Here is a 27,672-nt window from a genome sequence, read left to right as displayed (position 1 = left end):
CTTGTATTCCGTTGAATGCAAAAATGGTGTCGAACGAACAAAAAGGAGATCTCTGAGCGGTCGTTTGGTCCGGACCAAGAGGGAAACGAACAAACAGTGGTCCTGGTCCAATTCCAAACGGACTCGGCGCGGTTCGTTTGCGGTGTGAATACAAACCGGTCTAGTGAAAGCCGGGCTGGGCGGGCGGGCGCTCCGTGAGACTGATTCGCCCCGAAAACCGGCCAATTTCACCCTAGCAAGAAACATGCAGTAAAAATTGTTTATCCTGTCCTATTTTGATGAAGGCATGTCATAGACACGTTAAGCTTATCAGTGCCAAAAACGTATTCATACGTAGTATAAAATCCAAACATTTAGTGCCAGTAACCTATTTGTCCCTTTTTACACGGGAAGGGTTTCGGAGGCTCTCAGGGTATTGACTTGAAAATCTTACAGTGCAGCTTAAGTCCCTTCAATGCAGCGTTCCTCGCTCCTCGCTCGTCAAATCATCCAACGCGACCCCGACGTTGTCACGCCGCCATCTTCGGGAGCATAGTTTTTTTTAGACGATTTGTACGTTTGTCTAAAAATAGCGACAATTCCTGCATGTTTAATCCTATATTTTTGTTCAACTCCTTGAATTCAACCTTCAAGTCTGCACTTCAATGCCTCTTTTCAGAAGCGTTGACCTCTAACCCTCTCAGGTGTCCGAGTGGACGTCCGGAGCGAACGAGAGTTCGGAAGACGGGGGCGCTTTCGTCCTTTGGAAGCAGGTCGCGTATCGGCGTTCGCCGCCGGCGCTGGAGGACGCGTCGCCGTGCCGCCACTCGGACCCGCGGCGGCGGAGCGGCCGGGCGCTGGCGGAGGTCAGCGGCCTCGTGCGAGCCTTCTTCGCCGACGAGGAGGAGCGGGCCTTCGGACTCAACGTGAGCTTCGGCCTGGCGGGGGAACCGTTCTACAACGCCACCAAGTTCCTCAGCTGGTTCGTTCTTCTTTTTCGTCCCGTTCGACCTTTTACCAAAAGTCGGCGGGTAAACATCTTGGCGCCCGCAACCGGAAGTGCGTCGCGTCATTAAATGAGGCAACGGAAACGAGCAAAAACATTTGACTCCTCATGAACTCGAACTGATTCAGTTTGGGAGTAGCTAATTCCATGTAACTAAATGATGTCATTTAAATGCGTCACAGGAAGAAAGTTAGTTGCTTATGATGACTTCCTCCTCCTAAAGCCCACGCTTGTAATTGGCTCGCTCTGGTCATGTGCCGGTCTGCTGTAGTCGCGCGCGCGACATATTTTTTCCAAATATGACCACCCGGTGGGGCAATCTATGAGTTTGTCCGAGATTGTCATTAGGTCAACATGGTATCACGTTTTCCACATGCTTTTTGACGTAATTGCGCAAAGAACAAAATAATAATAATGAGCTATGCTTTTAGTCCACTTTTTTCCGAAACATCCAAAGGCCCTGATGATGCATTAGTTCAAAATGTCAAAGTCTTTGTAATAGGGCCTATATTTGATATAGAAATGTCATTTTGGACTTTTTCAAGGTGAGCGCCCTCTATTGGCCGGCAATTGGGAAGTAGGGAAATGATTGAATAATTGCAATAAATGCAGTAAGTCGTTCGCTCTTGAATCACTGTCAAGGGTTAACTCTATCAAATTCCCTTTATTAGTAATTGAATCCATTTTGTCATCATTGCGCAGGACCGCCCTGGTCGGCGTCGGCCTCGCCCCCGCCGACGCCTTCTCCCCGCTGGTGGCCGCCATCGTGGCGGTCGGTCTCGGCGCGCCGCTCGTTCTCCTGCTGACGGGCGGAGTCTACGCGTGCCTGCGGAAGAGGTCGGCGGCCTCGGCGAGCGGCTACGAGCCGATTAACTGACGGACGCCGGGCATCAAATCGCAGAGGCTCTTTTAAGACTCGATTGAATCTTTGATTGTTTTTATGATGTTCCATTTCTAATGCTCCACAGTTTTGATACAAATGAAATGATCACGTTGACCCACAACAAACGATGCGTGACCCGTCCGTGAACGTCCCACGATGGCCTTCATCCATCGAGCTTTTCGTGTTTGTCAACAAAACGGGGGGGGGGGGGGCGCCCTTCTGAGGGGCTGCAACACCATGTAAAAAAAGAAAATGGTGTTATTCCCCAAACGTTTAGTTGTTGTTTTCCCCAGTTCCAATGAAAATTGAGGATAAACGGAATGGATGTTGTCCAGAGAAGATCCCAGAAGACATCGGCAGACTGCAAAGCAAACGTCCGCCGTCGCGTTTGTGGGGAAAAAAAGTTGAACATGTGTGCTTAGCTTGTCCGAGTCACTCAAGCCAAACTTCGTTTGAGCGCCGAGCGAGCGGGTCTGCGCCAGAAAGGTCCGTTCGTGAGCCGCCCCTCGGTGATCGACCTAACCGCATCCCAATTCCCGCAACGTCGGTGTTTGAGCCAACTTGCAGGTCGAAACTAATTACGGCCGGCCGGCCTTCCGACTGACGCGTCACACACTCCAACTCGGGCGCTGGAGAAGACCCAAATCATCAATTCTGTGGTTCTGTCTCAGCCAAATGACAAGAGTTTGTTGACTTGCGGCGCAATCGGTGTTTTGGCTCGCAATCCTCATGCGGACGCGATGACACGTCGTCCTCTTTGAAACATTTAGCGTTGGAAGTTCGATTTGAGAGTAGGACGAGGACGCCGCTAGATGGACTCGATCTGTCGGCGGACTTTCTCCGAGGCGAGACGGTCCAGCCGGCGCTGACGCAGGACCACCGAGACGGCCGACAACGCCGTCACGGACAACACGACCCCCTCGAATTTCCAGAAGAGGCGTTCCTCCGTGACGGCCGAGCGGCAGCTGAGATGAGAGAAGAAGAGATGAGAAAAGGCTTCCGGCTCGTCCGTCGAACGTCGGCGAGGTCGCGGAGGAAGTCCGACCTCTTGTACTCGTCTCGGTTGGACTTGGTGCAGTTGACCTTCTCCACGTAGCCCGTCTGGCCGCACGCCGGCCGCGTCTTCTGAACAGAAACGTTTTTAACATTTGTCACCGGCGCCGTTAGCAGCTGACGTGAACAAAGTAAGTCTCGCTTACCGTCTGGAAGGCGTCGCACTGAGAGCACTCGGCGGTCACCACAAACTCCTCCAGCAGCCAGCAGGGGGCGACGGCGACCTCGGCGACCGCTGCACGATAGAAGACGACAATCCCGTCGAGACTAATATGCCCTAAAAATCACCGACTCTGCGGTGCGCTGGCCCCCGGGCCGCCCCTGATGTCTATTCGTGCGAGTTTCACATCCGGTATTACATATATATATATATATATATATATACATACATGTATGACAGCGAGCGCTCAAATTGATGCTTTAGTGAACCAATTTTGCAACCTTGAGGAAGGACTGCTTCACACAGCCTTTTTCGTGTCCTTTAATGGCGAGTAACAGCTTTGAATGTTTTAATGGTACGATGCGTTTGTAAATGTTACTGCGCATCGTGAATATTGCACACGAGAATCGAAACGGCAACATCATCCATAAAAAGGGCAACTCAGTTTTGCCTTCAAATCGTTGAGGCCGACAAAATGGAGCTCTTTGCAATAGCGGGTCACTGGCTAAGAAATCAATTCAATCATTGATTCATGACATCATTACAACCCATGTTACTAAACGGAACGTGGGTAACAGAAAGTAGCTCATACCGTTTGAAATGAGGCAACACCAGCAAATTGAATTTGACGAACACGTGTCGAAGAGGGAAAAAAGGCAATATCATTGCATTGTCATTATTTCAGTGGAAAGAAATGACACTGGGGGATTTTCGCACTTTTGAATAGCTGTTTTTTTTAGTTAAAGGTCACCCAAAGGTTATTGTTTGCATAGTTTATAGGCCTCCAAGATGCAATGGAAAATGTAGGGAGGACTTCTCAGAACTGCTGTGAGTTATTTGGACTGACTCCAACTATCTTGGCCTAACGGGAGACTTTAACATTCAGGTTGACAATAACGTGAAAAAATAAATAAATCTAAAGAACTCTGCACACTCAAGGTCACATCTTAGAGCTGCTCAACTGTAAGGATGTTGAAATTCTATCAATTGATATTAAGGCTATGGCTATTTCTGACCATTTTTCTGGATTCTTTGAATTCCAGACAACCGCTATGTCTATTCAGAAAAGCTACATCAACGAGAAGTTGATGGAGACCAAAGCTGTGCCACCACTTTTGGATAATTTGACCTAGAAAATCTCAAACGCTCGTATTCAAACGAAGAATCTTGAGACGACCTAGGAGCACAATGACGGTAAAGACGTCTACACCGCAGTGGAGGAGAGCAGAACGTAAGTGGAGAAAAACTCTGAACTCTACAGACAAAGTCTTTGTAATTTGAACCAAGAGTTAAGTCGGGGCTGGACAGCAACACCTTTCGGAAATCATCGGTAAGAACTTCAACAATACTCGCACTCTGTTTGTTGTAGTTGACAAGCTCACAACCCCCCCCCCCCCGCCCCCCCGCTCCAGAACTCCTAACAGCAGATAAATGCAATACATTTGCTTGTTATTTTAGTGAAAAAATACAATCGGTCAGGTTAAATATTAGCACAAATCGGCAAAATGCTAAAATGATGCTACATCTGAAGCCGCCCAGGAAAAACAAGATACAGATGACCAAAAAACTGTCAGCGTCTTGACTCAATAGCATCTGAAAGAGCATTTTTCAAAGCTATTGCCAAGTCTGTGCCAGCTGATTTGTAGCAAACAATCAATTGCTCACTTCAGTCAGCCGAGTTTCCTAAAGCTCGTAAAAGTAGCTGCCATGAAGCCTCTGCTAAAAAACGGAACGCTTCCATGTTAGCAAGCTACAGACTCATCTCAAATCTCCCTTTCATAGCCAACATTGTTGAGAAAGTGATTTTTTTATCAACTCAGCAAATTTCTTGAACTTAAATGTACTTTTTGACAAATCTGAATCGGGGTTTGGAACTCGTCACAGTACAGAATCTGCTCTTATCAAAGTGCTAAATGACACAAGGTTGAAAACTGACTCGGCAAAGGTGTCAATTCTGGTCTTGTTGGACCTCAGTGCGGCTTTTGATACGCTAGATCATCATATACAGCTGAACTGGTTGGAAACGTGGGTAGGACGAAATGGAACAGTCCTGAAATGGTTCAGGTCCTACCCGGAGGAAAGGAGTTCTTTTGTAACCATTGGAAGTGTTCAATCTCATCGAATGGCAATGACCTATGGGGTCACTCAAGGGTCACTTCTTGGACCACTCCTGTTCAGCCTGTATATGCTACCCTTGGGTCAAATTTTGACTATCATAGTTATGCAGTGTCTCCAGATGACCACAGTTCAATTGAGGTGTTGTGTCACTGTCTAAAACAGAGAAATGATCTGGATGAGCCAAACTTTTCTTCAATTAAACCACAACAAAACTGAGATAATTGTTTTTGGCAATAAAGGAAAGAGAATTGCGGTTAGTAAATACCTGGAGTTACTCTCTTTAAAAACCAAAGACCGAGTCCGAAACCTCGGTGTTCTGATCGATTCCGACCTGACTTTCAACAGTCATATCAAATCAATGACTAAAACCGCCTTCTGCCATCTGAAGAACATATCCAGAGTGAAGGCTTGCATGTGTCGAGCAGACCAGGAGAAGCTCATCCATGCTTTTATCTCGAGACTTGACTATTGTAATGGTCTTCTGACTGGACTCCCATTCAGAATGCTGCAGCTCGGATTCAGACCAGAACAAAGAGGTCAGAGCATATTACTCCAAATCTAAAGTCTTTGCGCTGGCTTCCAGTCAGCTTTAGAATAGATTTTAAAGTTCTGCTACTGGTCTAGAAATCACTAAACGGTTTAGGTCCTGAATACGTGAATGAAATGCTACTAAAATATAAACCCAGTAGGGCTCTGAGATCGACAGACTCGGGTCAAATAGTGGAGCGCAGAGTCCAAAGCAAACCTGGTGAAGCAGCATTTAGCTATTATGCTGCACACAAATGGAAGAAGTTGCCAACAGAAGTGACGTCAGCCCCAAGCGTGCATGTTTTCAAGTCCAGCTTCAGAACTCTTCTTTCCCCCACTGCCACTTTGAAATGATATTTCTTGTTTTAATTATTTAATTATTTTTTTTTTTTTTTTCCCCTCTTTGTTTTAAATGTTTATAAGCTGTTTTTTTTCTTTGTTTTTAAATGCTTTTAATCACGTAAAGTACATTGAGTTACCCTGTGTATGAAATGCGCTATATAAATACATTTGCTTTGCTTTGCTGTATATTTGCACTTGGTTGAAGGGTTCTAGCGACGAGAGTTCCATGAGTACGTTGATGGCGTTCCGCATGATATGTTCGCTTAAACATTTTCGGTGCGTCAATATACAATAATAATAATGCAGTATACAATGTTTGGCGATCTTTTGTTGGATGGCTCACTTTTACAGTGAACTTCAAGCGGGAGTGACAAATAAACAGCCTGAAGCAAGCACGCTTTGCCTCGTAGTTGGACAAGTGGGAGGAGCCCCGAAAAGTCTTCATCATTGATTTCAAATGTGTTTAAAGTATGCAAGAGGGTGAAATGCTAACAAACAGCGATCAACGGGGCTTCACTGTCAACGGGTTTTACCTGCAAGTTTGTCTTCTGCTAGCAGGGCGGCTCCAAACACTCTGGAACACAAGCGTCAGCTCAGCATCGATGGTACGAATGAGAGCGAGCGAGCGAGGGCGCCACTCACCTGAAGGCCACGACTCCCCAGAAGAGGGCGTGGAGGATGAGGACGCGAGGCCGACAGCACGCCAGCGGGACGCGCCAGCACGAGCTCTCCATCATTTGCGCTGCGCACGCCATGCTGAAACCAGGTCAAAGGTCGTCAATGCAAATTAAGGCTTTTGCAACATACACACACGGTGGTGTGTTGACCGCTGAATCGTACGGCCATATTGGATGTGGCAAAGGCGGGCGACGACGATGGAACACCCCGCCGCAGTGAAACGGCCGTTAACTGTTAACGCTGTAAGAAAAATTGTTGCACGGGATTGCAAGCGATTGATGTGGAAATCATTTATCCTCCCATATTGGAGATGTATACGACACACAAGACTGGGACCGGTCTAATTCAGGGGTGGCCAAAGTACAGGGGACCCCTCCGTTGTTGAACCTGACCCGACGCGCATTTATCAAGAGTCACAAATATTATTTTGCAAGAATTAAGAGGATTCTTCCTAAAAACGGGGTTAAATGTATTTTTTCAGTTATCCATTTTGTAATCATTTCTCTTACACTCTGTTGATCGATCGCATGTTAATACAACTAAATACGGAAACTTTTAACATTTTTTAAATAACTGGTTATCCAAGTTAATTTACCTTAATTCGAAATAATGACATTTTAAAATAAACCATTTTCCAGTTTTATTCATCATTATTTACTTTTTATTCGGTTATCTCATTAAATCACTGGTTAACTGATTTATTGTCAGTTAAATACATGAGCCATCCATCCATCCATTTTCTGCCGCCTATCCGAGGTCGGGTCGCGGGGGCAGTAGCTTTAGCAGGCACGCCCAGACTTCCCTTTCCCCAGCCACTTCCGAGGGGATCCCGAGGCGTTCCCGGGCAAGCCCCGAGACGTAGTCTCTACAGCGTGTCCCGGGTCGTCCCCGGGGCCTCCTGCCGGTGGGACGTGCCCGGAACACCTCACCGAATCAGATGCCCCGGCCACCTCATCTGGCTCCTCAATGCGGAGGAGGAGCGGCGGCTCTACTCTGCCCCCCTCCCGGATGACCGAGCTTCTCGCCCTATCTCTTAAGGGAGAGCCCGGATACCCTGCGGAGTAAACTCATTGCGGCCGCTCGTATCCGGGATCTCGTGACCATAGGCGAGGGTAGGAACGTAGATCGACCGGTAAATCGAGAGCTTCGCCTTTCGACTTAGCTCCTTCTTCACCACAACGGAGCGATACAAAGTCCGCATCACTGCAGACGCCGCACCGATCCGCCTGTCGATCTCCCGTTCCGTTCTTGCCTCACTCGTGAACAAGACCCCGAGATGCTTGAACTCCTCCGCTTGGGGCAGGATCTCATCCCCGACCCGGAGAGGCCATACAAATACAGTACATTAATATTAGTAAAATTATTTTACATATAGGCCTACATTACATTTTAAATGTGTATTAAAAAAAATTAATAATAAAATAAAATAAACAATTGCTTCATTAATAATAATAAGTATGACAGAAATAACTTAAAATGAGAGAAATTATTTGACTGGTTAAAATTTTTTCATGTTCATTCATTTTCAATTATGTTTTTCTTCATTTATCAAATTAAATCACTGTTTAATCAATTTATTGTACATCAAATAAAACAATATTTTTAAAGACCACATTATTATATCCACCCATCCATCTTTTGTACCGCTTATCCTCACACGGGTCGCGGGTGTGCTGGAGCCTAACCCAGCTATCTTCGGGTGAGAGGCGGGGTACACCCTGAACCGGTTGCCAGCCAATCGCAGGGCAAATAGAAAGAAACAACCATTCGCACTCACATTCACACCTACGGGCAATAAAGTCTTCAATCAACCTACCTCGCATGTTTTTGGGATGTGGGAGGAAACCGGAGTAACTGGAGGGGAGAACATGCAAACACCACACAGGCGGGTCGGGGATTTGAACCCCCGGTCCTCAGAACTGTGAGCCAGATCTCCTAACCAGTCGGCCGCATTACTATATTATTAGCGTAAGCATTCTTTCGATACACGAACTCATCCTTTTGCCCTCATCTACAAATGAGCCGGCCCATGTGTCCATTTTCAAAATCCAGTGTAGCTCTTGGGCACAAAACAGTTTGCGCTCGCCATGCATTTCAGCTGGATGCGATTTTGGCTTCTAACTGCACGGCAGCTCTTTTGAGTGTACTGAATCATTCGAATCAGTTCTTTAAAAATATTCGTTCAAAAGATACATTCGCCGAATCATTCAAGTGCTTCCTCGTTCAGTTAATGATCCATCCCTGACGTTCACGTTCGCTCAACACCTTCACTGAAGGCCTATGCGTTGTTGTTGTTGTCACGTATTGTAAACTAGGAAAAATAAATAAATTAAATAATTATTAATTTCAATATTATGAAATAAAATGATTTAATAACTGGATTAGAGACACAGAGGGAATGATATGTATGTTTACGTATGTATATGTATTAATTTACATTTATTTTAAATGTGCGCGCTTGTTTTCATGTCCTCGACTGACTCAACATTAGCAGTTAGCTTGAAGAAACGGCTGCTCGTGAAAGCTATCCCCGCGAGTACGTCAGGACTCACTCATGAGTACGTTCACTGCGTAGTACGTCGTTCCTTGCGCCAACGAATGAGTGCATCGTACGTGCACACCGCTCCATAGCGGATTGCGAACCAAGTTCAACGAACGAATCACTCTTCAGTTCTTCTGTACACCAGCACATTCACTTCACTTAAGTCCCGCCCCTGAGCGAATTACTCTTCAGTACAACTGTTCACTGAACGAATCACTCAGTTCACTTAAGTCCCTCCCCCGCCTTCACGGCGCTGCCTGACGCTAGCTGCTCATTGGTCATGAAGTGAGGGACAACGCTGGCGAATAGCAAATCACATGGCAGTACGTTTAATGAAGTCCGCACCCGACTGCACGCTGGCACCTCATTGGTCATTCGCCAAAGATTCAGAAGCGAGTGACAGAACGCTTCAGCAGTTCCGTTTCCGCTGCCAGCCGACTCGGCGAGGCCAAGCTAAAAGAACGAATCATTTCATAAACTGTTTCAGTTCAATTCGTTCACTAAAAAGACTCGTTCTTATGAACGAAAAACACTACCTACAAGCAGATATGCGACATCCAATATAGCGTACGCACTGAACGGGCCGAGCCACTCAATGAGGCGTCTAAACATGTCTCCAGTGTTTAAAGACTAAAAAGCAAGCAGTAGAGGTCACTGCGTTATTAATTACTTTCATCTCTTCCGGACAAACAAGGTGACGTCATCCACGTTTGCAATGCTAAGGCTAACAGATATATGCTAACGTTTGCTTGTTCACTCACTCACCGTCATCCAAGGGCCCAGTCGCCATTCCGCACCTAGTCACAGTTCAATTTTCAAATTCCAGCTCAAGCAAAAGAGCGATCGTGACGACATCGAGCCAACATTCGTCACGGCGACAACAATAAGAACGCGAAGACGACGCGTTATTAGGATTCTCACATAGTTTCCAGGCAGGACACGCCTGCTCCAATATTACTGGCTCCCGGACACGTGTCGCTGCACTATGATTGGCTGTTGAATCCCTGTAGAACACGCCCTACTGCTTCCAGGCGGGAAAAGATGTGATTTAAGTGTGGCGGCGTTAATATGTATTTCCCCCTAACACACCTCAATCCTAACTTTAACCCATCCTTAACCGCCTAACCACAACCAACTTTTATTTTTATTTCGCACAAACGTGATACATGTTTGGGATGGTCATCTCGTTACATCTGCGCAGTCTGCCCTTCCAGTAGCCAATCATATTGCAGTGGGGCGTGTTCTGCCGAGATACTTAGTGGGAATCCTAATAACGCGAGACGAGTTTCCAAAAGGGCCGGAGGAGGATCTCCGCCACCAAGCCTTCACAATCAAAGTGACACGACGTCACAATCCGTCGCTTCGTAAATAAAACAATTAGGAAATTTGAACAATACATGTTAAAATGATTGTCATTCACATTTTCATCCAATTTATCTGTTATTCCTTTCATATGCCATGTTAATTATCCATTTGGATCGAAGTGTCACTTTATTTTGAAAGTGACGATTGAGTTTGTGTCCGCGCATATTCGGATGTTGCAACGTAACCATCGTTGTCTTTACGTCCTTTATTCTCATTTACATTTCATTCACTGTATTCTTCAACACTGATATTTGTATTGTGAAAATTGTGGCGTCTATTTAAACTGTAATTACGGAATTTTGTATATGTTTCAATGTCAGTTTAAAAATAAGTTCCGAAAGTCGCATCCATCCATCCTTCTCATTCAACCGCTTAACCTGTTGAGGGCCGCGCGGTGCTGTGGAGCCTATCCCGGCTGACTTTGGGCAAAAGGCGGACTACACCCTGAACTGGTCGCCAGTCACTCGCAGGGGACATATAGACACGGACGACCATTCGCACTTACATTCACACCGTCACTGAGTGGGAACTCGGAAAACACTGTAAATGCTTGATCTCAAGTGTGCTCTCTTCCGAGAGCCATTCAGCCACGAATACTTTTTCACCATTTACTTTTTTTTTTTTAGTCCAACGTACTGCTGGAGAATATCGATGCTCTCTGACTTGTTTTTCCACCCATTTCCTTCACCTGCACGCACGAGGGAACGCTGCATTTTCCGCCTCCAACATGCCGCCGGCATCCCAGACGAGAAATGGAGAGGGACGACAGCTCAACTGGGCTTGACTTGACGTTACTTTACTTTTGAGAGAGAGAGGGGACTACATGGGCCAGATGTTAACATCAATGTTACACACGTGCAGGATAATCTCAGCACAACTTCATACACTTTGAGACCACCTACAGGCCGCTGGTGGAACAGCACGCAGGAGGACTCGTGACAGTTTGCTTTGCAGACACAGACAAGACGCTGCAGGAGTTTCTTTGTCCCTGATAGGTTTTGTTTTTAACAAGTGTATTTTATTAAATAACATTTATTATTATCATCCATCCATCCATTTTATTTTACTGCTTCTCCTCACTAGGGTCGCGGACTGCTGGAGCCTATCCCAGCTATCTTCGGGCGGGAGTGGGCGCAACCACACGGAGCGGATGCACACTGCAGACAGACACAATTGGAACCGGTCGCCAGCCAATCGCAGGGCACATACAAACAAACAACCATTCGCACTCACATTCACACCTACGGGCAATTTAGAGTCTTCAAAGAACCTAGCACGCATGTTTTTGGGATGTGGGAGGAAAGCGGAGTGCCCGGAGAAAACCCACGCTGGCGAGGGGAGAACATGCAAACTCCACACAGGCGGGGCCGGGATTTGAACCCAGGTCCTCAGAACTGTGAGGCAGATCTGCTAACCAGTCGTTCACCGTGCCGCCTGTGTAAACATCAATTTGCTAATATAAACAGCATGCATTCGAAACTGACAATGAATACTTGACGACAGGAATTGAGTCAAAACAGCGGTCAGATACTGCGAATGAAGACGCGTGAACACGTGGAACCTCTCGGACATCGGCACACCTGGCCGCTCCGGCCCCACCCCTGGCTCCGCCCACAGCAGCAGAAGCTCACCTTGTGACACTGCAGACACAAGCCGCATGCATGCCAGGCTAGCGCTAGCGACAAAGTGACAGCGAGCGGGCGATAAACGTTTACCAGGTAGCTGAGGCGACGCCTCCTCAGGCGGCGGCAAAGTCCAGGCAGTCGGTGGAAGCCGTCACGGTGACCTGATGTGACACTCGATTGGATGTCGTCACGGTGACCTGTCGACACGCCCGAACGTATGTCGTCACGGTGACGCCCGGTGACGCTCTGCCTCGGCACCCCCGTCTCGCCGGTGACCTGCCACGCCCGACCAAACACGCGTGTCGTCCACGCTGCGTCACGAGCCCTCGAGCCAACGTGCGGCCGGCCGGCCGGCCTACCTCCGTAGGCGGGCTGCACTCGGCCTCCCGCAAACATGCCCGAGCCAGCAGGAGCGCAAACAGCACGCAAGCGCCCGTCTTCATCCGGCAAGCGTCTGTCGAAATAGGACAAAAAAGAAACAAAATAATCCTTTTAGGTGGAACCGAGTCACGTGAACGGTCGTGACGTTAGCAAATCCGCTGCCCTTAATCTCACTCATCCTTTTTGACATTCCCCAAACCGATCGATGCGTTGCTTTAAATCACCGCTGACAAACTTTTGGCCCGGGGGCCAGATCCGGCCCGCCACATCATTTTATATGGCCCGCGAAAGCAAATCAAAATTGCTAATTGTGTTGCAGTGTAATAATGTGGAGATATTGCAATTATTACCAATTGTTTTCAATCAAACATGTTTTTACTGATTTTACTAGTTATTCATCAATTTCTTGTGTATATCTCATTATATGACGTGATAATTCCTTCATATGGGTTCACAGTCATAACGACCCTCCGAGGGAAGTCCTAACTACGACGTGGCCCGTGACAAAAATGAGTTTGACACCCTGCTCTAAATGATGAACATCAGAATCAGAATCATCTTTATTTGCCAAGTATGTCCAAAAAACACACAAGGAATTTGTCTAAGGTAGTTGGCGCCGCTCGAGTATGACAACAGACAGTCAATTTACAGAACATTTTGGAGACAGAAAGACATGGACAAAAAAAAAATCAGTCACTGAGCAGTAAAGGGTTGCTAGTTATCTGGTAATGCCGGTACATTTTTTTTTGGGACAATTGTGCAAAAAGATGCAGAGTCCTCTTGCACTTCGAGCAGTTGGAATGACTCGTATTGCAATAGTCCGGTGCAATGAGCATCGTGCAAAGGGCGCCGAGACGTCAAGGAGCGGATGCGGTTGAAAGTGACGAGTAGATACACGCTTGTCTTGTGAACAAACACAAACAAATCATTTCACGGCTGGCACATGATCTCTTTCAAATTTTCACACAAAAACAAATTACAAACTGCACGCACACACTATATGCACACGCTTTAATAAGATTAACAGATTTTGAGATCCTGCAGCTTGCAGAAGCTTAGTGCTGCTAAATGTAGCTAATGCTAAAACAACAAAGTCCAATGCTAGCAGAAATGACGCAATGCAAGATAGGCTAGCAAGGACACCCCCAAACATTAGAGCAACAACAGAACTTTATTATTTATTACCATGTGGACCCCTTCTACGTGATGGCTTTGTGGTAAGACGTTGAGAAGCAGCGAGCCGAGTGAAGGTTCTTCAGCGAGTGAAGATGAAGATTTGAGGAGGCGGAGGAGCTCCACCCTAAGGCAGCCCGTGGGGGCGGGGTTAGTGTAGAGCCGTAAATATGCTGATTGGACTTCATGGTATCGTAGACGTGTTCGTTGAGTTGCTGATGTGTTTCATGTGTCTTTGGAGTCCAGAGGACATAATGTAGCTTGTGGACACCAACAAAGTAAGACTGATCACTTGAGTTCTTCACGATAAAAGTCGACTAGAAGAGCATGCAGGCTGCGTGTGTGGGGTGGGGTGGGGGTGGGGGGGGGGATGTTTAGCTCCATCCATCCATTTTCTTTACCGCTTATCCTCACTTGGGTCGCGGGCCGCTGGAGCCTATCGCTGCTATCTTCGGGCGGGAGGCGGGGTACACCCCGAACCGGTCGCCAGCCAATCGTAGGTCACGTAGACACAAACAACCATTCGTACTCACATTCACACCTCAATATCGAGTCCTCAATACCTAACCTAACCTACCACGCATGTTTTTGGGATGTGGGAGGAAACCGAAGTGGCCAGCGAAAACCCACGCAAGGACGGACGGGGAGAACATGCAAACTCCACACAGGCTGGGCCGGCATTTGAACCCCGGTTTCCAGGACTGTGAGGCAGATGTGCTAACCTGTCGCCCACCGTGCCGGCCTCTCTTGTAGATAATAATTATCTGTGTGAGACTAAATCACAAAGAGGGCCGCTTTGGCTTTCCAATGAAATTCCTTTGAATGTTTATCACATTAGAAATGCATACAGTACAGTTATCGCCCGTTCGTGGACCGCAGTATGCTGTCTATTTCCTCCATATAGCGAGAATTTCCAGACAGAAAATTATGATGTTTAACAGTCAAATCTGCAGTATAGCAGGAGCGTGATATAGTGGGGGATATCAGGTGGAGGACTTTTATTGTGGCAAAAAAGAAATAAGTAATTCTCTCTCATTGGTCTTCTGTGTCTGACAGTGGGCGGAGCTTTAACATCTGGAGAGAGGTGTGCTACCATACAAGTTGGCAGGTAACCAATCAGAGATGCTACAGATGTTGATATCGTTGGCCCCAATGCTGGTGACAGTTTGTGGTTGCCTGGCAACAGGATCATCCCTTTGAAGTCAACTCAGAAAGGGGTGGAATTTCATCAGCGTTGACATCTCCATGGCGACGCCGGAAGAGCTGACCCACAGGCTCCGTGAGACCAGAACTTGCGCAGTGGACGGGGCCCAGCTCTTTGGCACTGACGCCTGTTTGTGCTCACAGGTCGGAGGTCGCGCTCCCCTCCGCGCCATCCTGTCCCTCATAAACACCTTGACCGGTGCCCCGCCCACAGGAGGAAGCCAACCAATGACGGCATCTCGCGCAGGTCGGGAAACGCGCTCGCGATCGGCAGCCTCAGCAGCTCGGAAGAGGAGCTTCTGACCACACGTGAGAACAGTGGTGACGACCGGGACCGTGAGTCAAGTTTGTTTTGGCCTTAATCCCAAAAGAGTCTCAAAAGGCTTCGCAGGCCACCAGTGGACAAAGATCAGCGACATCCCCTGATCTAAACCCCCAAATGGGGCAAGGAAACATTTTAAACCCCCTTTGGGGAGAAAAGAGGAAACCTTGAGAAGGGACCACAGATGGAGGGATGGCCAAGCTGGAATGGATGTCGAGTGGGCAACATTTAATTACATAGTTTGGTGTCGTACAAAGTTGATTAAGACGGCATAAGAGTCAATTTAAAGAGATTTGGTGAAGTGCCGCAGGTAGATGCCTTCGCGAAAGTGGAGCGGCGTCAGGACCTGGCCTGGTCGGTCGGAGCAGAATCCTCCGCAACAACGCTTCCAGGGGAACTGGTGCACCTCAGATCTTGTCCGAGTCGGTCTGTGCAGAATCAATACAGAAACAGCCTCAGAGTCGGTCATCGCCACCTAGCCCTCTCTCTGTGCAGGGGGGGGGGGGGGGGGGGGGGGGGGGGTAGGAGAGAGAAGAGTCAGTAAAACAGGCTTATTTGTACTTTAACCAAATGCCAAAGTGTAAAAGTAAGTCTTAAATCGAGATTTAAAAAATTCTACTGAGGTAGCAGCTGAAATACTGTATCCGCAAGGAGGGTATTCCAGAGTGCTGGAGCGCGAATAGAATATGCTCAAGAGCCTGCTGACTTCTTTTTGGCTCTCTGAGTCACCTAAAGACCAGCGTGTTGAGAATGTAGATTTTGGGACAGAACATACGGTACCACTAAGTCAGCGATCTAGGGTGCTAAGCCAGGTAATATTTGATGGTTACTTACTCATAAATACGTATAATATAAAATCTATCTATCACAACATCGATCTATTGTAACTCAGATGCACCGGAAGGCAATGCAAGTTGACCAGTATCAGAGTAATATGAGTGGCTGCGTGACTTGTGGCTGAATAGCATGATAGCCACCATAGGAAAGCAGGCTAGGTTGTTACATGTTAGCTGTGATAGAAAACAAGCTAGTCGGCTACATGCTAGTCATGGTAGAAAACAAGCTCGTCGGCTCCATGCTAGTCATGATAGAAAACAAGCTAGTTGGCTACATGCTAGTCATGATAGAAAACAAGCTAGTTGGCTACATGCTAGTCATGATAGAAAACAAGCTCGTCGGCTCCATGCTAGTCATGATAGAAAACAAGCTAGTCGGCTACATGCTAGTCATGATAGAAAACAAGGTAGTTGGCTACATGCTAGTCATGATAGAAAACAAGCTAGTCGGCTACATGCTAGTCATGATAGAAAACAAGCTCGTCGGCTCCATGCTAGTCATGATAGAAAACAAGCTAGTTGGCTACATGCTAGTCATGATAGAAAACAAGCTAGTTGGCTACATGCTAGTCATGATAGAAAAAAAGCTAGTCGGCTACATGCTAGTCATGATAGAAAACAACCTCGTCGGCTACATGCTAGTCATGATAGAAAACAAGCTAGTTGGCTACATGCTAGTCATGATAGAAAACAAGCTGGTTGGCTACATGCTAGTCATGATAGAAAACAAGCTAGTTGGCTACATGCTAGTCATGAGAGAAAAAAAGCTAGTCGGCTACATGCTAGTCATGATAGAAAACAAGCTATACTCTGAGCCGCTACCGCTGACAAGAGACAAAGCATCAGAACGTGAGCATGTCGGTTGTCAGGTTGATTGGTCATTAGGTGGGTTGCTGTGGGTTGTGTCAGGCTCATATCATTTATTCTGGTCAGGAAAAAAGGCAGGGGGCCTCCAGTTGAAGTGCGGACAGGAAGTCAAGCGTCACACTGACCGTTTGTGCCACCTCGCTGTGATTGGACCACAAGTCAGCGAGCAGATTACGAGCGATGATCCAGGATCGTTCCTCACAGGCTGAGGTGCTAGCGCGGTGGTTCGGTCACGGCTCGGTCTCAGTTCTCCAGGACTCGGCCGAGACACCCGCGAGAGAAGGAGAAGAAAAACATGGTGCCGACTCTCGGGCCCGAGCTCAGAAAAGTCCACGGAAGCCCAGAGAAGTGAATGGTGAGGATTATTTTCTTCCCGATAGACACACCAGCATCTCGCATTCAATTGGATTAAGAGAGCGGGAGGTGGATTAGCCGGGAGAGCACCACGGAATAGAAACAAAATGGCCACTTACCTGCCAGTCTTCCACCGATTGCTGGGATTTGCCATCCGAGTGGAAGGTCTGAGAAAAAGTTCAGGGCCAAGGCGATGATGCTTTCGCCATCTTCACAAGTTTGACCTGCTTCAGTTTTGTGCTTTGACCAATCCCGTCGCGAACGCTGAGAATGAAGGCGAAGGGGTGGCATTGCGAGTGCTGGTGGTGATGAAGTCAAGTGACATCGTCATGTCATCTTTTTACAACATTCACATGTTCTTGTGTTCATGCGTTCATCTTTGAGTGAGTGCTGCATTTTATGACATCAATTCTGAATGTATGACATCATAATAAATTGTTGTGGAAGATGGTGTCTGACCTTTCACCTTTCCTTCGGGCTGGCTGCTAGGAGACGACATGGACCACAGCCACTGGTGGTATCCCAGTGAACTCACGGCCATGCCCACAGTAAGATCAGCCTCTTCCCTCGAACTCTTGTTGAGGTTTGTTGCGGCTCAGCGACCACAAATCGAGAATTCCTGTGCACTCTGACCCCTCAGCAGCAGGTGTCATGGCAACAGTCCACAGACGGTGAGCGTCTCATTGGGCGAATTCTGCTGAACAAGACCATGAAGGACGGATCCATTCACGCAGACACTGGCGCGCTGCTTGGACTCAAGGCTTGTCGTCCTCTCTTCATTCCTCCATCCATCCCTATAACTTCTTTAACCTTTTTATGAGGCTGAAATTGTTTGACCTTGCAGGTGGTTGGCGGTAAGATGACGGAGTCTGGTCATCTCTGTGCGTTCATCACTAAAGTGAAACGAGGAAGTCTAGCAGACGTTGTGGGACACCTGAGAGCAGGTAAGACATAATTACAGTCTCTTTACCCTTCCAGTTTCCAGCCGGCTTCGTTACGTTACGTTACGTGTTTACGCTAGCACCCAGCCTTCGTGGTAAACTAGGCTGGCCGTTCACCCTGAGGCTGTTTATGAAATTGTTCACTCACTCACTACTACCTACTCCCCATGTAGGGTTGCACTATATGGTGAGCTCATTAATAACGTTTGGACACATTATGAAAATGTACTGTTACTGTATGTAGATTGCTATAAAAATGCAAACAATCAAAGCTTTATTGAAAAAATTCACTCCTTCCGATTGTCACACATCTAGTCCCAGCATTTCTTCTTTGAAGTTGCAATGCAGTATGGGGTATCACGACTCAGTGAGTGACCATCAGTTGGTCACAACCTTTTGCGATGCTCTGTGGGAAATTTTCAGCGCACTTTATAGGGCACTGAAATTGATCACTAAGCATTCGGACACCACTACAAAATGGCACACTGTATAGCGGTTAGTGAGTGATTTCGGAGACAGCACCACTTTCCAGCCTTCATGCTAAGCTAGGATAGCCGTTTCTTCTAGTTTCCATTGAAGGGACCAACAGGATGTTGGTGTGGTTTAGGTGATCAGGTGGTGGAGTGGAATGGTCACGTTCTACAAGGCGCCACTTTCAACGACGTTTACAACATCATCCTGGAGTCCAAATCAGAGCCACAAGTGGAGCTGTTGGTGTCGCGACCGATCAGGTGAGCTCATGTTCTCGAGTCGGAATATGACGTCACCTGACGTCCATCACCTGACAACCGTCCCCTGACATCCGTCACCCGACATCCGTCACCCGACATCCTTCCCTTGAGGTAGGTCACTTGACATTTCGTCAAATGACGTCCGCACCTGACATCCGTCACCTGACGCCTGTCCTGGCATCAGTCCCTCGACGTCTGTCACCTGACATCTGTCCCTTGACGTCATCCCCTGACATACCCGACGTCCGTCCCCTGATGTCTGTCACCTGATGTCCTAAACCTGAGTGTGATTTTGTTTCCAGAGCTGCAGACTCTTCCCATCTCCAGCTAGTCTCCAGTGAGTTGATGAGACGTTTGAGCTTTTTTCCCCCTCAAGTTACTAGAGAGATGCGCTGAAATATTTTCTTTTAACAGGTTCCAGTTCCTTTGACTCTCCCATAAGCCTGAACGCAATGCAAGGACAGGTTTTGGTAAGTTTACCCAGCATGGAATGCAGTCGTCCTACAGGTCACTCAGCTGAAATAAGTTCGTCATTGTTGTTGTTTCAGACTGAAAACACGCGGGTTCTGCTTCCCAGACTTCAGGTGAGTGAGATATCAGTTCAAGCTCCACCCCCAACCACTGCAGAGTTGGAACCTCATTGCAGATGAACACGTCACAATGTTTCCAAAGACGTCTCTGGACAAATTTGGCTGTGCTTTCCAGAAGTTTGTACGTCGAAGGAAGGAACATTGCTGCATTGCCACAGCATGGACGAGAAGTGGCTTGTCATGAAAAGATGGCTGCTTTGAGTCTCCTGATGAGGAAGACCTGATTGCGCTAAGACTAGCATCGTTTTTCTATTCAGTAACTTATTGTAGTATATTAATATACAGTAATACTGTACTTATATAGGCTGATTGGCTGGGAGAAGTCACATGGTTCTACTTCCTTGTCTTGAACGGTGTTGGGCAAATGAGTTATAGTTTCATTTTTTTCTCCAAAAAGTAATTGAATTACTACTTCGAAGATGTAATTTAGTTACTTCAGTAGGTTTGGATTTTTTAACGGGTTTCACGGACAAGTGGCAACTGACAGCATATATGGGGACTTCTTTTAACTTAAATCTCTCAAATCAATTTATTGGACCTCAAGCTAGAAGTGGCAGACAAACTGTAGGGCCTAATTCAAGAATTTTCGTCAGTTTAACGAATTCAAAAATTAAAAACGCAAATGGTATACTTCCAAGTATTTTCCAGAAAATAACCAATAAAGAATTTCAAACTGTTTGAACTGTAAATTCGTTCAAGCAAACAGTTTTTTTCTCCTGAGATTAGAGTGACTCACAATGGATGCAGACAAACCCTTTTCTATGGGACATAACGTACATTTAATACGGATGTTCTTGCCTTTTACATAAATGACGCTGAAGTCGTGTCTCCACTCGCATCCAGTTTGAACTCAACAGACGACTCCACACTTGCCCTTGTTGCATCGAGTCCTTTTGCGTGGCTGCTTGCGGCACATTGACGTTTGTATCAACACCCGCCTACCTGGACTCGAGTACTGATTGGCCATGAAATTGTACTCTACCTTTCGCCAATCATCATTAGTTACTTCTGTGTCTGTCACCCCCTCCACCCTCACCAAAGAAGGACAATCAGGGGGAAAAAAAAACCCCAACTTATTTGCAGCTTCTTTCCTGTGCTCGGGTTAGTGAGCCAGGTCGGATAGCGGCTGTTAAATATTGGTGCATAATAACGTGCCACATTTACTCGTCAGTACCTGGCCGCTGTTATTCCCAACACTGGTGAGAGTCAATAAAGCGACATTCCTGCACATATATTTGGAAACACTTGATCAGTCGTGACCAGAGAGTTTCTTGCTTATTCGCTCCCTTTTATTGGTGAACATGATGAAGTTTCATTACTTGCATTATTATCATTATCCGTCCAAACGTTTGAGGTTTCGTTTGCATTTTCCTTGCAGGTGAAGCTGTGGTATGATAAAGTTGGCCATCAGCTGATTGTCACTGTCCTCGGAGCTAAAGAACTTCCTGTTCGGATAGACGGCCGGCCCCGCAACATTTATGTTGAAATCTACTTACTTCCTGACAGAAGGTAAAAAGGTCAAAGGAGCGATATGAATGTCGTTGATGCGACGTGCTCACCGGTCAACTGGAATGTTCTTTCATCTTCAGTGGTAAAAGTAAGCGGAGGACAAAGACCGTGAAGAAGTTGGCAGAACCTCGGTGGAACCAGACCTTCATCTACTCTCCGGTCCACGAACGGGACTTCCAAGAGCGCACGTTGGAGTTGACGGTCTGGGATCAGGCCGGAATTGCTGAGGAAGAGAGTCAGTTCCTCGGAGAGGTAAGAAGAGGCAATGTATCTGCGACCTCTCTCATCTTTGTGATGCTTCCATCCTGAAGGACAGTCAATGTCGTGGCACAAACAAGTCAAATAAACACGGTGGAAGAAAGTGTAAGTAGAGTATTGGGCGGAGGATGACCTCAGAAGCAGATATGTGGTCCTTCTTGGTGTTGTGATTGTCCAGGTTGTGATCGGGCTGGAGAAGACCACAGTGCTGGATGATCAGCCTCACTGGTTCAAACTTCACAGGAACGCTTTTGCCTCTCTGCCGCGAGCCAACACCTCTCCCTACCTGCAGAGGAGAGTCCTCCAGCACGGAGCCGCTGCCAGGAGGCTGCACTGTGAGTACTCAAAGAAGAGCAATAACATTCCTAATCATCAAAAGATCATAGATGTACTCATGTCATATACGATTTACAGGACTTGATTTATTTCATGATCGTATTTCACCATGTGTTTTGTGCAATGTCACTAACACAATGGCCATGAACGAGTATGTTTGGCGCTTCAAACTTCAATGTTTAGGCTTCCAGTCAGATAACCTTGCATTTATGTCTATATGTACAGTAATATATGTAATATTATACTTATATATAGAAATGCTGTAGTTTGGCGTGAAGGAAGCTTTGGAATTTAAGGGGCCTACAGGATTCTTTGAACATCAGCAAGACAACGAGGAGCCTTGTGAGGATGGAAGATGAGGAACCGGGGGTGGAATATGAGGCACCTGGCTGGAAAATGAGGGAACTTCAAGGATGGAATGTGATGAATATTCAAGAAGGCGGCACGGTGACCGACTGGTTAGAGCGTCCGCCTCACAGTTCTGAGGACCCGGGTTCAATCCCCGGCCCCGCCTGTGTGGAGTTTACATGTTCTCCCCGTGCCTGCGTGGCTTTTCTCCGGGCACTCCGCTTTCCTCCCACATCCCCAAAACATGCATGGTAGGTGGATTGAGAACTCTAAATTGCCCGTAGGTGTGTATGTGAGTGCGAATGGTTGTTTGTTTGCTTGCATGTGCCCTGCGATTGGCTGGCAACCAGTTCAGGGTGTGCCCCGCCTCCTGCCCGATGATAGCTGGGATTGGCTCCAGCATGCCCGCGACCCTAGTGAGGAGAAGCGGCTCAGAAAATGGATGGATGGATGGAATATTCAAGAATTCTAGATCAGGAACCTTCTAGGACAGAACATAAGGAACCTTCTTGGATAACACAGAAGGACCAATGGAAGAAGGCCATGAAATGTCCACTTTCTCTTGGTGTCTCTGTAGGTTTTAATAGGTTCAGCGATGGAGACTTTTCCGATTATGACTGCGAGGACGTTATCGGGGTGATATCAGGTGTACTTCAAATCTCCTCATGGATCACATACACGTCATTTTGCATCTCATGGTGACACTTACCTTTCTGTTTCCAGATTCCCGTCAGAACGGCCAACACCTCTACAGCTCCGCCCACTCTCTAAACGAGCACGGGCCGTCATCTCGTCCCGGCTCGCGATGCGACCCGATCATGGCGAGGTGTGATCCGGCCCCGGCGAGGTGCTCGTCGCCAAGCCACAGGTAGGCCGTCGACTCTGATGGTCCAGCCGATCCTTGACGTGTCACATTAACTCGTAATCTGGCCTGCAGTGCAAACCCTCTTTACCCGCTTTACCGCGAAGACGCCGTGCGGATGCTGCGAGCCTCTAAGATCACTCGAACTCATTCTGATGTCGGACGCTATGACAGCCTGGACAAGTAAAAACGAAAAACAAAAACAAAAACTGCTTCCACTACTGGAAATACTGCTACTTCACCTTCCGCTTGTCCCACTAAGAGTCCTTCTTGACCTTGTAATAAAAGAGGTAAAGTACACGTGGGGCAGCTTTAGGTAGCTAATGTGCATTAACATTGTGTTTTCAGGAGGTTATTGAGGAGAAGGTCTGGGGCCATCTCTCTTGATTCCCATGACTGGTATTGCAAACATCACCCAAATCTCTAATGCTTAAGCCAAAACATGTAGCTCTTCATCTGTGTGTGTAGTTACTCTGGAAGATTGTGTAATACTCCCTGGCCAAACCACAAGACAAATGGGAGCCTTGAGGACTTCAGGTGAGTCTGAAGTTTTTTTGGGTCGTGTTGAGTTTCAAACATCTTGAACTTTTCTTCTGCCCTTCAGCCAGAACTTCATCCCAAACTTGCCCTCGGAAGCAGAACCCTTCGATGAGGAGCTGTTAAGGTAAGAAATTCCTTCGCTGGCGTTCCTTCAAAATAAAGACCAAAAGAGATGGCAAATGGGTCAGATTGGATTTCAGCAGCATTTCAAAGGTGGACCGCATCCATCATGAGTGTTGTTGTACGAATGACAGCTAGACAAACCTGTCAGCATCTGGCCCACCTTATTGTGATCCTCTGACAGGGTCGGCCGGCACGATGGGTCGCTCCATTTGAGTCCGATAGGGAGCCCCGAGCGCAGTCGCCGAGTACGTCAGTTGCCCGCGGTCCCACCCAAAGGTGCTCCGGACACACGTAAGATGGACGCGAGGTCGGCCACTCTAGCCGCACAGTCACACACGACCGCTCTTATCCAATTGCTCAATAAAGACATCGCAGTGCTTTCTACTTCTTCTCCGTGCACCAATCAACACACAGCACTGTGTCCAGCGCTGCCTTCTCGGCGACTTTTGAAGTGACTTCAGGTTTTTTTGTTCTCTCAACCTCCCATCCATCAGTTTGCACCACGCCCACAAAAGGAACACCCACTGGGGCTGCAGCTCCACCCACTGCCCTTCCCCCTCCCGCCTCCCACAGACAGGCTCCATCCGCTGGCAACCATCAATGCCCTCCGCTCATTAGAATACAAGCTCCGCCTCCCACAGAACCTTCACACTTCCATTGCCAAGTCTCGCCCTCTCCCACCCCCCCACCTAACCCAGTTCCTCCCCCACCCTCCACCGCTTCTCACCAAGCTCCTCCCCAACCTGCCCCAGCCCCTCCCCCAACCACCTCAACTCATCAAGCGCCTTCCCCACCTACCACAGCTTCTCCCCCTCCCTTGTCAACTACTCTTCAAGATCCACCTCCCCCAGCCCCCTCCTCTTGTCATCAAGCTCCGCCTCCCTCAGCAGCATGCTGGACGCCGGCCCCACCTTCTCAGACACCAGGTGCGTGCTAAGTGCCTGTTAGGGATCGCGCTCGTCAAATGGTGTGCCGCGCTTATGTTGCTTTTCTGTCATCACATGACATCACAACACGTGTCAGAGGCGGACAGACGCTCAGCCACGCCCGGAGGCAGCAGGAAAGGTCAGTGATTGATCAGCACGCAATCATGTGACCTTGGCTGTTCAGTCTTCTGTCAAACTTCTGGTCTTTGTCTTTCTCGTGACATGACGCAGAGGTCACATGGGAGGACCAACAGATGAAAGGAGCTAACGGTACATTAGCATGTACACTTGCAAGAAAAAGTATGTGAACCCTTTGAAACGAGCTGGATTTGTGATTGATTGGTCATAAAATGTAATCAGATCTTAATGTTTGTCACAATAGAGAAAAATAATCAGCTTCAACTATGATTAAACCTACAATTAAAAATGATGATATTAGTTGAGTAAGAAGACCATGTTTGTCTCTTGTGACTTTTATGACCAATTTATTCACATATCAACATTTACATACCTTTTCCTGCAACACGCCACTGAATTTTCTCCATGTCAGTGTAATGTCATACCAGGTCACTTAATCGGTTTTTCCATATTCTTCACCCTGGTGTCTCTGCAGGTGTGATGAAGGATCCAGAAAGGGTGAGCACGCATCACAGATGACATGATTGCCGGATAACGTGACTGACCGATGGCATCGTTGGTGTCCAGATGCGGGACAGTCTCTCGAAGTCGTCCCTCAGCAACTTGAGCGACGTGTCTTCGGAGTCCGTCGTCCTCTACGACCTTCAAAGCGTCAGGTGAGCGTATTCTCGTGCTGACGGCAGCCGCTGGGCCTAGCTGACCTTCTCAAAATATCCTCTCATTGGCGGTTGCAGTCAAGCGGAAGGTCCGGAGAGTCTAGGGGGTTTGGAGGCTTTGTCGGGGCCAGGATCGACAGAAAAGACCACCCTGCAGAACAGCGAATCGATGGAGGAAGGAGAGGAGGAGCCTGAGTCGTCAAAGTAAGTGATGGAGCAATGTCCCGCCCCACATCCTAAGACCAAATTTCTGACAAGTCTCGTAAATGATTATCATCATTTAGAAACTGGATTTTTTTTATTTATTTGGGTTGTCTTTGCGAGACTTCAAAACTGGTGTGATGATCCCAAAAAAAATATTTTAATCCGGAAGGAGGAAAGTACTTTTTCACAGCAGTGTATGTTGCAGGGTGTTCACTGGGGTAGGTTTAAGCACTTCTTATCCAGCCTTTTAATTCAGTTTTCCCCTGCAACCTCACATTTTGACATGCCGTCCATCTCCCCGCAGGGTGGCAGCAGCACCTGCCGCCAAGTCTGCCAGTGTGGGGGGTGACATTTGTTCTCTGAGCCGTAACGACGACGACGACGACGACAAGAAGCGGCGATCCAGTTTGGGCGCTCGTGTGATGGGAATGGTCGGACTGGGAAAGAAGAGCCAAAGCACCTCGCAACTCAATCCGGAAGGTGAGTCCAGTCAGACCCCCTAGAACTACAACTGGAATGAAGCAGAACTCCAACCTGCGCAACCTTGAAAGAAGGTTTAGCAAACTGGTCCTGATTTCGCTCCTATTCAGAGGAAGACAAGAAGAAGAAGGTGGTGAGACTTCCCATTCAGAGGAGCGTGGAAACCGGACTGGCTGTGGAGTTTAAGTCTCGCTTCACACGACAGCCAAGCCGCGATCCTGACGCAGAGGACCCGAAGCCCGGAGCGTACGAGTCATCCTGGCTATGGCTTCATGCCCAATTTCACCGATTCCTCTCATGGTTCCATTTGCATTTCAGTTTGATCTTTCCGGGAGTCAAGCTGGCCACAGACAAACACTTCACCGGTTTCCTTGATGGGTTAGGCCCAGCCCAGCTGGCTGGGAGGCAGACGTTGGCTACACCTCCCATGGGTAGTGACCAAGAACAAAATATCTCAAGAACGGTCAAGTTGGGTTAATATCCAATGAATGCTATTGTGCTGCTCAGGAGACATCCAGATCGGAATGGTCTACAGGAAGGAGCGCCTAGACGTGGAGGTGATCCGGGCCAGGGGGCTTGTGGGTAAACAAGGCAACAAAAATACACCAGGTAAATTCTGGAGAGAACTGCCAAGTTCCTCAGAGCATAAGAAGGTTCTAGAATTCACAGTAAAGATTTAGAGAGCACAGGGAAGTTTTAGAGATCATAAGGTTCTAGAGCACACAGTTCAATTTTATAGCACACAGGGAATTCTAGACCCGACTTTAAGTTCTCGAGGCCATAAGTAGATTCTAGAGAGCAGAGTGAAGTTCTCACTAGAGTTGTGATAAGTTGTAATGCCAACACCGGCTCTGTGGCCCAGCTGCATATGTGAAGGTCTACCTGATGGATAACGGCAAATGTTTGTTGAAGCGAAGAACTCGTCTGGCCAGAAAGACGCTGGATCCTCTTTATCAACAACAGCTGCAGTTTGAAGAGAATCCGGAAGGCAAAGTTCTACAGGTAAGGCGTCGAGCATGAACATGTGCTGCAACATTTGTGATTGGACTAACGTGTGTGATGTTACAAACTGTCAGATCATTGTGTGGGGGGACTATGGAAAGATGGACCATAAATCCTTCATGGGTGCTGCTCAGGTTCTACTGGATGACTTGGACCTGTCAATCATGGTGATTGGTTGGTTTAAATTGTTTCCTGCCACCTCCTTGGTGGACCCCGCTTTGGCTCCACTGACCAATAAAGAGACTGAGGGCAGCTGCACACCATAGCACTAACAAAGGGGGTGCTGATGGAAAAGTGTCTCCTCCGCTGTGATCGTCGCACATCCCGAGAGAGGTGGAGGAAAAGGATGTCTACGCTTGCCAGGAAATCACAGCTGCTCCTAAGGAAACACGTGACTTCGGTGCCCGCATCAAAAACATGGGACTGGCGCAGCAGCCTTCTAGAAGAGTCCAGGGAGAGGATTAGCGCGCGAGTTAAGCTAAGGGATAGTGAACAAGTCACCAAACTGGGCAGAGCAAGGACATTTAATGTGACAAATCAGACACCTGCTGTCAGATTTTCTTCTTCAGGTCAAGGTCACACGTGAAAATAAAGATTGTCAATGTTTTCAATT

General features: G+C 47.6%; 3 protein-coding genes across 17 annotated transcripts in view; 2 read left to right on the top strand and 1 right to left on the bottom strand.

Annotated features, from left to right (window-relative positions):
- Positions 1 to 1,993, top strand: part of glmp (glycosylated lysosomal membrane protein) — a 5,385-nt gene extending 3,392 nt beyond the window's left edge. Inside the window, exons 6-7 of the mRNA XM_061759983.1 lie at positions 684 to 961; positions 1,688 to 1,993. Of these exons, the coding sequence (XP_061615967.1) occupies positions 684 to 961; positions 1,688 to 1,862 (453 nt within the window). The 3' untranslated portion in view covers positions 1,863 to 1,993. The remainder of the gene's footprint in view (positions 1 to 683; positions 962 to 1,687) is intronic.
- On the bottom strand, positions 1,906 to 14,079 carry jtb (jumping translocation breakpoint). Of its 7 annotated transcripts, XM_061759985.1 has the most exons (8): positions 13,846 to 13,988; positions 12,639 to 12,733; positions 12,370 to 12,555; positions 6,712 to 6,825; positions 6,603 to 6,643; positions 3,068 to 3,156; positions 2,914 to 2,993; positions 1,906 to 2,833 (listed from the first exon to the last, which is right to left on the bottom strand). In XM_061759985.1, exons 2-8 carry the CDS (start codon positions 12,720 to 12,722, stop codon positions 2,477 to 2,479), a joined length of 951 nt encoding a protein of 316 aa, XP_061615969.1. In that variant the 5' UTR covers positions 12,723 to 12,733; positions 13,846 to 13,988; the 3' UTR covers positions 1,906 to 2,476. The 7 variants fall into 7 exon arrangements, 5 of the variants coding, with proteins under 5 accessions (XP_061615969.1, XP_061615968.1, XP_061615972.1 ...); XM_061759984.1 differs by having other exon boundaries at positions 12,370 to 12,733; XM_061759988.1 differs by lacking the exons at positions 12,639 to 12,733; positions 13,846 to 13,988 and having other exon boundaries at positions 2,539 to 2,833; positions 12,370 to 12,484.
- LOC133470954 (regulating synaptic membrane exocytosis protein 2-like) lies at positions 13,995 to 27,672 on the top strand. 9 transcript variants are annotated; one of them, XM_061759939.1, is made up of 33 exons: positions 13,995 to 14,111; positions 14,890 to 14,941; positions 15,020 to 15,112; positions 15,181 to 15,372; positions 17,905 to 17,963; positions 18,059 to 18,175; positions 18,260 to 18,359; positions 18,964 to 19,087; positions 19,390 to 19,424; positions 19,502 to 19,557; positions 19,636 to 19,671; positions 21,056 to 21,186; positions 21,267 to 21,438; positions 21,623 to 21,779; positions 22,706 to 22,774; positions 22,852 to 22,996; positions 23,066 to 23,173; positions 23,339 to 23,389; positions 23,459 to 23,527; positions 23,595 to 23,654; positions 23,835 to 23,944; positions 24,148 to 24,579; positions 24,677 to 24,718; positions 24,811 to 24,879; positions 25,193 to 25,215; positions 25,285 to 25,373; positions 25,452 to 25,577; positions 25,882 to 26,057; positions 26,168 to 26,303; positions 26,376 to 26,488; positions 26,565 to 26,666; positions 26,920 to 27,059; positions 27,134 to 27,672. In XM_061759939.1, the coding sequence occupies exons 3-33, from the start codon at positions 15,079 to 15,081 to the stop codon at positions 27,323 to 27,325; spliced, it is 3,465 nt and encodes a 1,154-aa protein (XP_061615923.1). In that variant the 5' UTR covers positions 13,995 to 14,111; positions 14,890 to 14,941; positions 15,020 to 15,078; the 3' UTR covers positions 27,326 to 27,672. The 9 variants fall into 9 exon arrangements, with proteins under 9 accessions (XP_061615923.1, XP_061615924.1, XP_061615928.1 ...); XM_061759940.1 differs by having other exon boundaries at positions 18,056 to 18,175; positions 24,811 to 24,849; XM_061759944.1 differs by having other exon boundaries at positions 18,056 to 18,175; positions 27,194 to 27,672.

The sequence above is a fragment of the Phyllopteryx taeniolatus genome, chromosome 21, assembly GCF_024500385.1.
Source record: "Phyllopteryx taeniolatus isolate TA_2022b chromosome 21, UOR_Ptae_1.2, whole genome shotgun sequence".
Lineage (NCBI taxonomy): Eukaryota > Metazoa > Chordata > Actinopteri > Syngnathiformes > Syngnathidae > Phyllopteryx > Phyllopteryx taeniolatus.
Note: the sequence above shows the minus strand (reverse complement) of the source record. Positions and strands in the feature narration are given on the sequence as shown.